Raw genomic sequence first — 16,160 nt, 5'->3', positions numbered from 1 at the left:
CAGTTGCTATTGGTACAATTTAAGCCAACGGCATGTCGTGAGATCGAAGCGAAACTTTGAAGTTTGACAGTGTGGGGAGCCGTTTCCTATCACAGTAAGCTTCTCATTTGTTTCATTTTCACTCGAATGAACCCCGAAAAGTATCTTCAATTACTGGAGAACGTTTTGATTGGCCATATTGAGAATAACGCTACCGAGGATGTCGTTTTATCAGCAGGATTATGCATAGATCCACGTTTCCAAGCAATCGAAGGCATGGTTTGCCGAGAAGGACATTCCGCTTCTTGAATGACCTGCTGGCAGTCGATTGCAATCCCATAGAGAACCTATGGAGAATCTTGGCCGAGATGGTCTATGCAAACGGATGACAATTTGACAACGTTTCCAGTCTCAAGGCAGTAATTCAGGAATGTTGGGTTATAATCAATATGGAAACACTGACTGTCTGACTCGACGCAAATCGAGTTTTCAAAGTGATCCGAAAAGGAGGTGGACATACTAAATATTAGCAACCGATTGGACTCGAAATTTGCCGCACAAATTTTCTTTTATTGAAATTTTTGGATGCGGCTAAGCGAATGTCCACCCTGATTCCACATATTTGAATTACTTAGAAAACAAAAAGTGAATTTATACTTTTTTTAGAATGAATTCGATGAAAATAAACAATAATCGTCTTTTATGAGCAAAACTGTACAAAACATTGACTTATTTTTAAAAATATTAAGGAAAAATAGGTGCTAAACGAATGTCTACCACTGTACTAGAATTTTCATTAAAGTTAGTTGCAATGATTGCCAACTATATTTTAAAAGTGTGAACTTCAATATATCCCACAAAATAAAGTCACGTTGCACTGCTCGTATAGCCATTAGGTTCTACGGATGTAATTCATGTTTATTTTCCAAGCAAACAACAACATGACTACTTCTACAGTTATAATGGTTGCACAAATATGTTCTGTTGAAGAGGGGTAATTGGCGGTAATTGCATATCGACCATGTGATGATAGTTGGGAAGGTGCAATGACCGAGAGTGTAAATCGATTAAAAACTCTCGTCCGATTGTGCTGCTCGATTGAGGAGTTATTCGGGGAAATCTGACTCTAGTGATTTTCGGAGAGCTGCCAGAATGATTGTGAATGGTCTGCATTTCTAACTGAAACTCATTTGTAATTCGATTACAGTTCAGTAAATTGTTTTTGGTTAACATTTAAGTGGAGCGTTTTGATGTGGTTTTTATGGTATGGTTGTTTTTTTTGTAATAGTTGAAAGCCATCATATTTAATTTGAATAATTTGAATTCTAAATCAGGCTAATATGCAAAACGCATTGTGTCAAAGTCGTGATCAGAATCTGTGCTGTAACCACACTCGCAGTATGAATGATCGATTACAATTAAACTCAACAACGAACAATTATTATTACATTAGGTTTCGATTGCACAGCTTGTGTGCCTTTTTTTAAGAGGTAAAGGTAGAGGTAGGTTTTTTTAAGTAAATTTAAATATGGAATTGATGATATAAAGTTTGTAAAGAATAACAGTCCAATGATCTGGAGATTCAACTAACAAACCTTCACGGATGGCAATGAATTCACTGAATCTATGCGATTTGACGCCGTTAGACTATTTCCTGTGATCTATGCCAACAATCCAGTGACGATTGATGAACTTCGCACGAATATCGAACGAGAATTTGCAGCAGTATCGGCCGATTTTGTGCTTGAAAACCGTCGAAAATTGGGTTTAGCAGCTGGACTTCTGCAAGCGTACCCGTGGTGGCCAAGCAAAAGAAATCGAGTTCCATACATATTAGCATCAAATGTGCTTTCACATGAATTGATAGCGCTCTTTTTTAAAAACCCTTTACTTTGAACAAATCAAATCCGAAACCGGGTGTAGAATTCAACTGGATATCTTAATCTACTTGGCGTAACAGAAGCAAACGTTTGGTTCACTTTCATTGTGACAAAAAAAATGCTTTGAATGAGTGCTGGACATCGATTGAAGCATATTTTCCAGATAGTTGAGGGGTGATTTACGACAATTGGATTGCGTGCATTGCAATTTTATTGTTTTTTTTTTCATTTTTTAAAATTTCTACATGAAATTGTAAAAATTGAGACAGTATTATAGAAAAAGCTAAGAAATTTATTCCAATTTATTCCAATGAACAGAATATTGGTAATATTTTTAAAGAAAATCGAATGTTTCAACGGAAATGATTACTTTTAATACTATTAAATGGGGGTCTTCGTCGCCACATTGGTTACACGTTCGCTTAGTAAGCGATCGATCGTGAGTTCAAAAATCAGGGCCCTCATTGACCATCTTTGTGTTGTTACAGAATAACTACGCCCACGCAACAAACATCAGCGATGGAGGTCGATTCACGGTCGAATAAAGATCGATCCATCCATACAATTGCTCTGTAAGAAACATCGGGCTGCGATTCTATTAATAACACAACAATGATCATATTAAATGTCTCCGTTGTCCGGTGGTGTAGCTAAACAATGGAAGAACAGAAGGAATACTCTTACGCCGAAAAAAGGCAAATGTCTAATGTTCTATTTATAGATATGACACATGATATATGACATGTACACGATTAAAATTCGGTTCTGTTTTAGCTAAAATGCTAATGAACCTAAAATGAACAAATGGAATAAAAAAAAAGTACTATTAAAAACTTTCAAAAATACTCAATCCAATTTCAGACAAACAATTCCTGATACTAATTTCAGAGTATGAAATACAATTACTGGAAGTCACACAAATAATCTCCCACGCTCCTGTGATATAGCATGATAACAAACATCCTTCGGTTGTGTATCTGAATTTAATAATTGTGAACCGTCTTCACAATTAGGGGAAAGTCGGAAAAGACGGATACCCTTGTATAATTGATAAATTACATTTTTGTTTTAAACTAGCTGACCCAGCGAACTTCGCCCCGCGCAAAATTTATTTTTCGTTATCACATCCACGTTTTCTTACTAAGCGCACGTTCATGGATCCAATCGCAGAATTGTTCATTGATTAGAAGATCTACCAATTCGGTTGACCTGAAAGGCATGGTATGGCACCCACACAAGAACGCCATATTCTAGTATGCTGCGTACCAGCACAAAAAAGAGTGTTTTCAAGCAATAGATATTTATAAAATGCTATGTGTTCCGTTTTAAGAATCCAAGCACCGAGTATGCTGTAGCTGTTGTTGCTGCTGTTTGCTCGATCAAATGCTTTTGTGAAATCGACATATATGGCGTCGATTTGCTGCCGCTTTTCCAGATCGGCGACCAACGAAGAGACATAAACCATCAAGTTTGTTGTGGTCGAACGTTTTCTCACGAATCCATACTGGTGCTCAGAAATTTTCCGATGCACGTGAGAATAGAACGAATCGTGGATAAGACTCTCGAAGGCTTTAGGCAAGCAACTCAGAATAGAGATACCGCGGTAATTTTCGCCGTCATGTATACTGCCAGTGTTATGTATAGAAGAGACAGTAGCCGTTTTCCAAAAACTTGGGAGAATACCCTCCATTATGGAACGATTGAAAATGATGGTGATGGGAACGGCAAGCGCGTCGGCACAGCTCTTGACGAAAAACGGAGATTGTTTTTTTTGCTTGATAAATTCTTTTAAGTTTGTTTGTTTTAAGATAAGTTTGCTTGATAAGTTCTCGAGTTATGCAGACATTTATGCTTCATTTGTAGTGCAGCCCTCCTTAGAGAGGGGGGAGGGTTGGAGTATATTAATACCATAGAATCATTCATTGCACCCTAAAACCTCCACATGCCAAATTTCGTTTCATTTGCTTGAAATGAAACGAAATTTGTGTTTCATTTGTATGACATTTGTATTTGTATTGTTATCGAGTAATTTTTTAGGGTATTTTTCGTTACGTGAATGTTTTACCATCACTTCTCTTCCAGTTCATCTGAATTTAATAATTGTGAAGTTTTCTTATTTTTACTCCAAAAATATTGACGAAAATAAAATACTAATCAAGTCTGGTAAGACAGACACTCCACCGTCAAAGAACAAACATTTTGTTCAGAAAACAATTTGGAAATTCTTTTACTAACATATGCCCACTAACTATGTTTGCAAGTGCAACCACAAAAATGAGAAAAATTACAAGCCCTTCTAAGTGATTTTAGTTTAGCTTTTTTGTCAGATTATCTTTAAGACATATTTGAAGACCTCCAAAACTCATCGAGTACATAAACTTGAATTTTCAATTAGTATCCATTTTTCCCACCCCAAGTATCCATCTTTCCCGCCAAGTGTCTTTCCCGACCTAATCTCATTTTTTCAAAGATAACGGACACATTCTTCTTCTTCTTTTTGGCTTTAAGAGGTTTTAAACTTTTCAGTTCATTCGCCTCTAGCGACCGGACTCATTCATTTTCGAAAATTTCTGCCTCGACGACAAATTTTGACGTAGAACTACGTCTTTGATTTCTATATAGGAAGGTCACTCTACAAAATTGAAAATGAGTGTAACATGTAACGATTCATTAAGAGTTTTGAAACGCATATTACGCAAAATCGTTATTGCGATATATGTTATGTTGTCCATAAGACAGGAAATTTATCCAGCAATTTTTTGCTTAAGACATGAACAGTGAATAAAGTAAAAATAAGTTAACAATTTGACGTTTAAAATGGGTAGGTTTTTTGATTCTACTAACCACTCGTTTTCCCACACAACGCAACGAGCAATCTTGTTGCCTACATACGGGCGTTAGCTCACGATGTTAGTCGATGCGAATTATGAATTATTTTCGATTTGTCGATAATAGGCATTTATTGGTTGGCAGAACCAAGGATCTTAGAATAATCTTAGAGATAATCTTGGATGATTTTACTCTATTCTCCCCAAAAATTCGCCGAGCCTGGCACAAAAGGATAAACGTCAATAGAGATTTTATTATATTGATGTTCAGGTTGTTGTCCAATTAATTCGTGATGAATTCACGTTTCCATCGTGTATATTCACAATTTAGGTAATTGTGCTCCAGGATATCATGATATCAAGCTGGTTGGTTGGCAATGTAGAAAGTGCAATCAAAGTGGTTGCTTTTACTGCTGATTTAAATGTTTGCAAGAGTATACTCTACATGTCAGATATGGATAGCTTAAATAGACGCGATTTTAATATTATTTTACCCATATACAGGTCGGACTCGATTATATATAATCGCAATTTTACTTTCAACGTTAATTTTCGAATCCAATACATAATCGAATCACAAAAAAGCTATTTTTATATTAATGTTTGACATTCATACATTAATGAAAAAATTGTTTTTTTGAGATTCGATTATGTATAGGATTTGAAAATAATTGTTGAAAAAAAATTGTCGACTTTATATAATCGAGTCCGACCTGTATGTAACATATATGTAATATATACCCAATATTCCGGAGAAAGTGTTGCGAAAGTGCAACGTTGGAGAAAATGCTATTTTTATCCACACTATATTTCTATAGTTATAGATTCATTAAACTTAGGTTTATATCCATGTAAATCTAACCTATTTAGACTTGTTTTTAAAAATGCACAGATAAATGAAGACTTCTTGTAAGAAACTGTTTTCCCAGGACCTTCATTTGAGGTATCAAAAGAGTAAAAATTACATATTTCTGAACAATAAAAAAAACTCAATTCAAATGTAATACAGTCACAGTTCTACGTCAATCTCCCGCCCGTGCCGTTAAGCTCAGACCCATCTACTTTTATTTTAGAAAGAGACCTGGACTATTAATTTGTGGTGAAATAGTTATATTTTTTTTGTGAAATTCACAAAAAAAAATCAACTTTTACTCAGGGTGTCCGTCTTTACCACCCTTCCACCAGTGCATCTACGAAAAACCATTAAATAATCGATCGTACTCACCCCATCACCATCATGTTAGGATTGTAGAACCTCATTCCATTCCGCGACTGCCGCAATCCTCCGTTGTCGATGGCAGGATCGGTGGAGGGTCGAGAGTCCATCTGCAGCACCCGGTTAGCGTTGGCTAGAATTAATCCAAGCATTGAGCAAAATTTGTTTCTCGCGATCGTTTCCTACGTCGAATGTGTATCAAAAACGAAAATTCACCTACCAATTGTGTCACTCATGAATCCGTCACTGAGCCGCGTGTACAGCCTGCTGCGTCCATTTCGGGTGGTTGGTTTCGTCGTCTCGTAAGGGTTGCCATGCTTCGCGTTCAGTCCATTTCTCCCATTTTGTCTCTGCTCCACCATCTCGGGAAATCTGTGGGAGTGCCAAAATGAATGTTATTCGTGGGAGGAATGCGTTAAGTTGGGAGAGCAGGGTGTCACCTTGAAATCGTCGGCTGTTTGGCCGTACGATTGCTTCCGTTGCTGTTGGTCTGAGATTTAGCACCATTCGCACCGTTTTTGGGCAGAGCTTTCCGTGATTGTTGCTGTTGCTGCTGCTGCTGTTGTTCGGTTTGTTCCGGATATGACCTCGATTGTGAATTGCCGTAGAAGGATCTCGATCCTGGCATGTACACAAGAAAAATTAGGTGCTGGATGAATTTCGTACGGAGTAGCATGAATGTGTGCAGTAATGCATTTCTCGGGTAAATTGGGGCTCAAATTAGCATCTGTTTTTGCCTACGGAATGAGGTTTGCCGTTGTTAAAAAAGTGTGTCAAGTATATGTGTATGCCGGTCAAATGCCGGAGTAATGGTGTTGATTTTCCCATCAAAACAAATGAAATAAGGGAGAGAATGAGGAACATATTAAAGTGACGCATGGTTTGGACGCAGGGAAAAGTTGTGATTTGGTAGGGTGGCGTTACGACGTCATTGGTGACCCAGAAGTGGGAATTTTTGACTACCATCCCCCGATTGACCTATATTCTTACCGCAGACTTTTTGTTAGATTAGTTTCGGTGAAGTGTAACTGATTTAAGGGGTTATTATTTTGTCTGCACGACATAGTGCATGTGTGAAGCGGAGATTGGTGAAGTGGTAAATCGAGATGATAAATATGATGGATAGGACATTGAAGAACTCACCATTGTTAGTCGCTATATTACTGTCCTGTAACATGCAAGGGTTTAAAAAGAAATGAGATGGTTATTTAAAAAGGAATGGTTTGAGATTGAATTTCGTATGATTATATCTATATATATATATATATAAATCTCGTGTCACGGTGTTTGTTACCGAACTCCTCCGAAATGGCTCGACCGATTTTGATGAAATTATACTCAAAATACTTGGTAGGTATGAGAATAGGTTGTAAACTATATATGATACCGGTAGGATACCGATACATTTACATTTAATACCGAATAGGGTGGCTCTATGCTGAAAAAAAGATCTGGATATTTTTTTTCAAAAATTTGACTTCATACCATACATATAACCTTAAATTTTGACCCCAATTCCCTATTTTTAATTGCGATTTTATTATTTTTGTGTCAAAAATACTCTAATAATTTAACCGTTGTTCGTTTTTTCAACAAAACGAATTTATTTAAGTTGTTCAATGACTGATGACTGATGACTGATGAACAATCACGCTATTGCCATCAACCCTGATAAAACATCAGCTGGAGAGCACGTGTGTAGATTCAAAGCACAAGCGCTGCTGGAATCATGATAGCACGGTGACACGAGAAATTTAATGCGAAGAGAAAGCAATAATCTGGAATTCATCGTTGACACACGACCCTCGCTATGTTCTTCTTCAATGGCACTAACGTTCCCAAGGTTTGCCTTCTCAACGTAGTACTACTTGCGTCATTTTTATTAGTAAATAGTTGAGATTTCTATGACGAACAATACGCCTTGAATGTATTCTGGAGTGGCAAGCTCAAGAATACGCGTGACTACAGTGCAAGTCAGAAGAGTTTCTTTAACGAAAAATCTCTTGCATAAACATTAGACCAACGAGACCCCGTCACAGATACTTAATTCATTATGAACATCATTTCTCATTTTGATTGACATGGTCAAGAAACGCCAATTCAAGATATCGTAAGCTGTGCAAACAATTTATGGTCGACATATACGCGAAGGTAGAGATTGAACGACTGCAATTCTTACTACACAATCAACAAAAGCGGTGCGAGGAATAATACATTCACTTGCGAGACACTATCATGAGCAACGCCGACACAGCTTTAGTTATAGCCAGGCCAAAGCGCAATGCATTGTCATGACATTGCGCGTGTGTTCAAACACAAAATGAAGTTCGATCGTATTCGTCCCCACATATTGTTGGTTGTATTCTGTTGAATGGAAAAAGCGCAATTTTGCATTCTGTTCAAGCTCAAGTCCAATCGAGTTGAGCAAATGTGACAACCTTGCCACGTAATTCGACGTAAACAACATTGGTTTCCATGTTCCATTTCTATGAAGCAAAAATAGTAATGGTTTTTCGGGTGGAATAAACACGCAAAATTTAGCATTCAAACACATTCAAAACAAATTTAGCATCCAAACGAAATCGAATAATAATTTTCATTCAAATTTCAGCAATTTAGAATAATTTCCGGAATTATGCCGATCAGATAGAGAGTAAATTGAACCACAAATACGGATGACTTATTTTGACCATTGTTTCGCGACAAGGCGAACGAATTTAAGAGTGTAAAAGTCGATTTCGATTGAATTGTAAAATCCGATTACTTGAGTTCTACAAATCGGTGAAGAGTAATAAAAAAATCCATGAATAAAGGAAGCAATATGGCTGTGTTTCAAACTTAGATTACCGATGTGAATACTCCTCTATTGAATGACAACGATAAAATAACGCGATTCCAAACAGGCCGATTAATCAACTCCATTGAAGTTAGCTGGCGTATCGCTGTTTTCCAATTTATTAACAAGACCAAGCTGTTATAAACTAAGCCATGTTGAAAATCACATGCACGTATTTTCTAACAAGGAGACAGCAATACATATTGATTTTCTATATTTCATTTTTTCTACTTTACAACAAACTTATATTACTTTTTTCAGTTGACGTTTAACTTTTAAGAGATCAAACATGTCAGTTACGTTAAAGAAATACACCAAGAAACATCATATAACCTTCATTCAAATCATCAATTCGTTTTTTTTATCGGTCACATTCGATTTATTTTAAAGATCGTTAAAATATTCAAACACACTTACAATACATTAGTGTGTTTTATTCAACACCCAAAATATTCACTAGAAATAATTTATTTGGCAGAACAACGTTTGCCTGGTCAGCTAGTAACATTATATATTAGGCTGTCAAAAAAGTCCTGCGGTATTTTTTTTTGAATTTTCATTTGTTCATAAAATTAGTTACAATCATCTGTTTTAAGTCAAATATGCGCCGTTTTGTTCGATGACTTGTTCCCAACGAGATGCCAACTTCATAATACCCCTGTTATAGAAGCTCGCTTCCTTATTGACAAAAAACTCGGATAGCCAATTTTCACAGGCCTCTTTTGTGGCTAACTTCTGACTACCTAGCTCGTTCACCATGGACAAAAACAGGTGGTAGTCACTTGGTGCAAGGTCCGGACTATACGGCGGATGCAAAAGAACCTCCCATCCGAGCTCCCGGAGCTTCTGGCGCGTCACCAAAGAAGTGTGTGGCCTGGCGTTGTCCTGATGGAAGACAATGCGGCCTCTGTTTATCAAAGATGGCCTCTTCTTCATGAGTGCTACCATCAAGCAGTCCAGTTGTTGGCAGTACAGGTCCGAATTGAGCGTTTGGCCATAGGGAAGCAGCTCATAATAGATTATTCCTTGACAATCTCACCAAACACACAGCAGAACCTTCCTGGCCGTTGATGAGGGCTTGGCCACCGTCTGAGCCGCTTCAGCGGGCTTCGACCACGACCGTTTGCGCTTCACGTTGTCGTAAGTGACCCACTTTTCATCGCCAGTCACCATCCGCTTCAGAAACGGGTCGATTTTGTTGCGATTCACATGCGTCGATACGGTCAAAGATGTTTTTTTGCGTCAACGTGTGTGGCACCCACACATCGTGCTTCTTTGTGAATCCAAGCTTCTTCAAATGGTTAATAACGGTTTGATGACTTATCCCCAGCTCTTGGCCGATGCTACGGCTGCTACTATGCCGGTCTTTCTCGGCTAATTCAGCGATTTTGTCGCAATTTTCGACGACAGGCCTTCCAGAGCGTGACGCATCTTCGACGACCTCTATACCAGAACGAAAACGTTGAAACCATCGTTGTGCGGTGGAAATGGAAACTGTATCGGGTCCATAAACTGCACAAATTTTATTGGCAGCTTGAGATGCATTTTTACCTTTGTCATAGTAGTACTGTAAAATATGTCGGATTTTCTCTTTATTTTGCTCCATATTTGCGACACTATAACTCACGAACGTCTTAACCAAACAAAACACTGTCAAGGACTATATTATAGCGCGCAAAAATACCTTTCCAGCAAGCTATAGTATGACTCGATACAATGAATACAACTAGAACTACGCGCTTACAACGACACCTCGCGGAAATACCGCAGGACTTTTTTGACAGCCTAATATAACAACAGTACCCAAACTAGCGTTGGCAGAAAACATTTCATCTTTGGCAGAAATTATGCCATTTAGTGTGCTGGGGAATCAAATCCAATTTAATAAGGAAAGAAATAGGTATCAAGCAGATAGAATTCAAGTACAGTGTGAGGCACACTGTGTCACAGTGCCCCTGTGTGGCCGAGTGGTTAGCGTCACGCCTAATTTGTAAGGGGTTGAGGCAGTGTTGCCACATTTAAATCTGTACCAGAGAGGTCAAAAATCTTACTCATCTGTACTTTTTTTTTCCAAAAATCTGTACCAAAAATTTAAAAAAAATGAGATCAAATCAAATCTCAAAATAGCGTTCAACGTATCGTGAGCCGATTTCAAAGCTTGTTTTTGTTCTGATTATATTCGGAAAAAAATCGCTCCACAGTTACCGAGCAGTGAGGTATAGTGAGAACGTTACAAACAAGGCATCGAAGCGCCGAAAAGGCGAGCGAACCGTCAATTCTTTTTAGGCATCCAATTTTTGTCCACCAACCCTGCATATGCACGTTTTCTGAAATTGTGATTCCCTTACGAAGTAATTTTATCTTTGGTCAAATCATCAAAATCGAATCTTTTTCTCATTTGTTTGATCAGCTCCACGAAAAAAAACTGCGACAAATATCCTTAAAAACGATCTGCCTTTCGCTGTCCATTGTTCTGATAATTTCTTTTGCTGTTATTCCATCCTAAACACTATTGCCGCTTTTCAAATGATAATAAAGGGTGTGTCACATCAAATTGCATCACGGAAAAAACGCTGTAGAAATTCGCCCAGCAGACCGATCCTTTTGAAAATTTTAGGCAGTAAAATAAAAACTATTAAACAACTTTTGGCATTTTCTTTTTATTCATACTTCGAGCCCAAGCCCGTATGCTCGCACCTTCCTCTTTACCCCGTCCATAAGGTTCTGTACAACGTCAGGTTGTAGTTTTTTTTTTGAATAGAAATCCATTTTCTCTTGAAGTCCGCCTCCGATTTGACAACTTTTGGGTTCTTCCGGAAGGCCTGCTTCATAATCGCCTAATATTTCTCTATTGGGCGAAGCTCCGGCGCGTTGGGCGGGTTCATTTCCTTTGGCACGAAGGTGACCCCGTTGGCTTCGTACCACTCCAACACGTCCTATGAATAGTGGCACGAAGCGAGATCCGGCCAGAAGATGGTCGAGCCCTCGTGCTGCTTCAATAGTGGTAGTAAGCGCTTCTGAAGGCACTCTTTAAGGTAAACCTGCCCGTTTACCGTGCCGGTCATCACGAAGCAGATCGCTTGCCACACCATGGACTTTTTGGCAAACTTGGATAGTTTTTGTATGCGAATCTCCTCCGGAACGCTGAATTTGTCCTCTGCGGAGAAGAACAACAGGCCCGGCAGCTGACGAAAGTCGCCTTTGACGTAGGTTTCGTCGTCCATTACCAGGCAATGCGGCTTCGTGTCTTATATTTGCTTTATACTTTTATTCAAAAAGGGTTTTATTCATTTCTCGTCACTCCACGCGTGCATCCGCGTCGAGTGTCATACAAGAACTGTCTTAATGCTAGTTACATGTGTCTTAAGCTAACTTAGCCAACAGTTTTTGGAGAGTTTCATTGGGAGGAGCCAAGTCGATTTCAAAGGGGAATAGCCAATCAATCGAATGCAGTGTTCGATGTGAATGGTGTCAAGAAATAAAATTGCTTACTGCGCTCATAAGCGCGCATATCGATTTCATGGGAAATCGTAAAGTGTCACGACGACTTTGTGTACGGTCGCGTATTTAATCAGAATAGAACTGGGTTTGTTTTGGTTTCTGGTTTATTGCCTTTAGTTGCGCGCGACATGATGTAAGGGTGCATTCATATCGCCCGCGCATGTTGGCATGGACGAATGTGGGAGAAAAACAATTAACGAAATAATGCAGTTGCGCTTGAGGAATGTTTCGTGGGAATCGTAAATTGAAGTGACCACGCATGAGTCATTTATTTTGAAACAATCAACTGCTTATGAGGAGAAGGATAATTTGTATATTGGGAGTTTTAAGATGGACTTTGGAACGGGGTTTGAAATCATACTACACCATCCCTCTTTAAGAGAATGATGTAATGCAATGGAATCATTCTTAGTATTCAGATTATGGATTAATTATTCCTTGGCTTCTCTCAATGTTACAAATATTTTATAGACTTTTTATAGGTTTCTAAACTTTTATTTTCCAAAGCTGTTGGTATATTGTAAACAATGGTATGTGGTTTTGTATAATATTGGTAATTTGATATATTTCTAAAGATTTCTATAAATAATTGTAATATAATTGGTTTTTGCGAATGAAGTAACTTCTCTAAAAATGAATGTTGTTTGATTTTATATTTTTATCAATCTGTTTTTGTGTACTGTCTGTGTATGTTCTGTTTTGGGGTTCTGAATCCTGCAGTTTGTATCTAGTATTTCTTGAACTATATATGGTCCGTCATAGAATGGATCAAGTTTTCTTCTGTTTTCTATTTTTAGATAAACTTTGTCGTTTACTGTTAAATGAATTGGATTAATGACATTTTCTGAGTTTTTTGCTCTTTGAATTTTCTGCTCAATTAATTTGGTTCTTGCTATTTCATTAGATCGTTGTAATTTAAATTTTAGTTCTTTACTATATTGTTCAAAATTATATATTGGTTCAGTTCCTTTTTCAAATAATTCTTGTGGTAATTTAGCTTTAGTTCCAAAAATTAATTCATGAGGGGTAAATTCATGGTGTGAATGTGGGGTTGTGTTATAATTGAAAGCATAGAATTTTAACCATTCATCCCAATCCGATTGATGTTCGTTAACGAAAGATCTCAGGTATTCATTTAAACATCTGTGATTTCTCTCCAAAGAACCAATCGTCTGAGGGTGATAGGCTGTACTAAATTTTTGTTCAATTTTAAGCATTTCACAGATCTGTTCAAAGACTTCGTTATTATACTCAGTTCCTTGATCAGAACGTAAAGTTAAAAATGTTCCGTAAGTTAAAATAAAATTGTCTACTAATGCTTTAGCAATTACGTTTGCTTCTTTAGTAGGTACTGGAATTAATACGACATATTTCGTTAAATCGCATTGAATACTAACTACATATCTATTGTTGTTGTTACTTTTTGGTAATGGTCCAACTGTATCTATTGAAATACTTTCGAATGGGTGATTTGGTGTTGTAGTAACTACTTGTTTTTCTTTTGTATGCTTTTTTTTTTTTTGTATTTGTATATTGGCTATATTAAATGTAAGTAGCCAATGTTCATAATCTATTAAACATTTATAATTTATTAAAAAATCTCGACCTAGAATACCATCAGCCGTAATTGGTAAGTCTGCGGTAACTAGGTGAAAATCGTGATTTAAAGTTAATGTATTATTAAAGCATAAAGATGTATTTGTTAAACCTAATGTTTCTACACTATTTTCCGTAATGCCGGTTAATTTAATCTTATTGTTAGTATTTACATGTTGATTTGGGAGAATATTTCGTGCTTTGAACAACGAAATATCTGCACCGGTGTCAATGATCAAGTTGCATATTTTATTTCCAGTCATGTGCACTTTGACTTGGATAAAATTTGATGCATTTAAATTTAATGTCAAAATCGGTATGCCTGTCCGTAACAATTGTTCAGTTAGTCGACATCTGTTAGCAATTGTTACTGGTTGGCTAAAAAATAATCGGTATTTGCTTGATTGTTCCCATTATTTGCAATATTGTTGTTGAACGGTACCATAGCTTGGCAAGTATTATCTGATTCGTTTTGTGGGTGAAATCCATTATTGTTTGCATGATTATTCAGTCGAGGAATGTCTTGCTGATTTACTACGTACATTCTCGCTGGTACATTATTTCTATTGAAATTTCTGTTAACGTTTCTGTTTTGATTTTGATTGAAATTTCGTTGAAAAGGGTATTGTTGTAAATTTTGATTGAAATTTGGTTGTTGTCGGGAATTTTGGATTGAATTTCTATTAGTAGGATACTGATGGTTAATGGGATATTGTCGGTTGAGGTTTCTATTGAGGTTATTTGGATATCTTGCTTGATATCTTCCATGGAAATAATTTCTTTGATTATTTCTTTCATAAACCATAGGGTTTCTGTAATTGAAATTTCGGTTTGTGTTATAATGATTTGGTTGTCTAGCCTTAATCGACTGCAGTACGACTGCGTTTGAATCAGTATTGTCCTTTTCATTTTCTACCATTACGTTGATGGCCTCTTGTAAATTGTCGAATTTGCCAATTTTCAGCATCATTTTGGTCTCTCTGTTGGGTGTTTCTTTGATAAGTGTTTTGATCGCTACCTTTTGAGACATTTTCCTTGCGACTGTGTCGGGAATTTGTTCTCTTATATAGGTATCTTTGAGCTTATCTGTCAATTCATCGAGTTGTTTAGTGAATTTCTCGATTTCATTTGTCGATTTGAGTCTCAAATTCATCAGATTAGCTAAGGCTATGTCTGAATTTGATTTCTCTTCGCAATTTGTTTGGATTTTTGCGACTATTTCGTCATAATCCGTTGGAGATATTAAGAATAAATTTCTCGCTTTTCCAGTTAATTTTGTTAGTATAATTTGAATTGCGGCTGCTTTGCTTTCGATTGGAACTATGGTCTTTGCCAAGTTCACCGCGTCTATAAATGATTTAACACCACTTGCGTTTCCGTCATAAGTGGGTATCAGCGTTGCTAATTCAGCGGCTGTTTTAATATTAAGAGCCATGTTGGATACTTTGTGTATTTTAATATACCAAATTAAAATTTTTGTCAATATTTTAAATTTAATTTTTCTTTGTTTTAAATTAATTTCACTTTTCACTCTCAATAGTGAATCGTCAGTGCTTAATTTATAGGGTTTTAGTAAACCACTTGATTTACCAAGTGTCTCTGGTTCACTATCGTATTCCCTTTGTATTACTTCTGATTCATCTAAAATTTTGATGGCCTTCTGATATATTTGTTTCAGTGCACCATAAGTTTCAACTTCGTCATTCCAGACTGAAGCTCCAAGTCTATACTCGAAAGATTTTAGTATTGTTCGATATTTGGCTAAGTTTTCTTGTAACTGTTGCCTTTTGACTTCAATATTATGTAAAGTTCTTGGTCTGTTTTTATTTTTGTTCAAATTCTGATATCCCTTTTTCAGATATGATTCAATTTCTTTGAGTTGTTCCATTTAGGAAGACTCATTTTTATTCATAAATTCTCAGAATTTTATCTTTTCGGACTAATGGTAAGAACAAATTTGCGAAAAAAATATATATATTATTTTATTGATTATTTTTCATTTGCCTTCTATTCCTTTTTGCTTCGGCCAATCTTTGTCGTCTTCTCTCTTTCTGGCCGGGAAGTTTTAGCCACGTAATCGGATCACATCCGGGTAATTCATCTATTCTGTCTAGTAATTCTTCATACGATTCGAGTTTAGTATTTTCTCCAAATACTACTATATCAGGTGCGAAAGCTCCTTCGCCCTTTCCTTTGCTTACATCGGCTAATAATTTCAGAAAATCTTCAAAATCGTCTTTAATCATTTTTATAAGATTTTTGAAGTAGAGGTAAAAAAAAATAATATATAATTTTCGTTATATTATTTTCTTATGATATTATTT

The 16,160-nt window shown here is 36.8% G+C and overlaps 1 protein-coding gene across 1 annotated transcript in view; it reads right to left on the bottom strand.

The window, feature by feature from the left end:
* The window catches only part of LOC129777456 (uncharacterized), a 76,407-nt gene that overhangs the window by 34,466 nt on the left and 25,781 nt on the right, over window positions 1–16,160 (bottom strand). Inside the window, exons 6-9 of the mRNA XM_055783724.1 lie at window positions 7,047–7,071; window positions 6,344–6,524; window positions 6,124–6,275; window positions 5,913–6,036 (exon numbers count right to left, since the gene is read on the bottom strand). Of these exons, the coding sequence (XP_055639699.1) occupies window positions 5,913–6,036; window positions 6,124–6,275; window positions 6,344–6,524; window positions 7,047–7,071 (482 nt within the window). The remainder of the gene's footprint in view (window positions 1–5,912; window positions 6,037–6,123; window positions 6,276–6,343; window positions 6,525–7,046; window positions 7,072–16,160) is intronic.

Source organism: Toxorhynchites rutilus, chromosome 3 (genome assembly GCF_029784135.1).
Source record: "Toxorhynchites rutilus septentrionalis strain SRP chromosome 3, ASM2978413v1, whole genome shotgun sequence".
Taxonomy (NCBI): Eukaryota; Metazoa; Arthropoda; class Insecta; order Diptera; family Culicidae; genus Toxorhynchites; species Toxorhynchites rutilus.
This window is presented reverse-complemented; position numbering and strand designations above follow the sequence as displayed.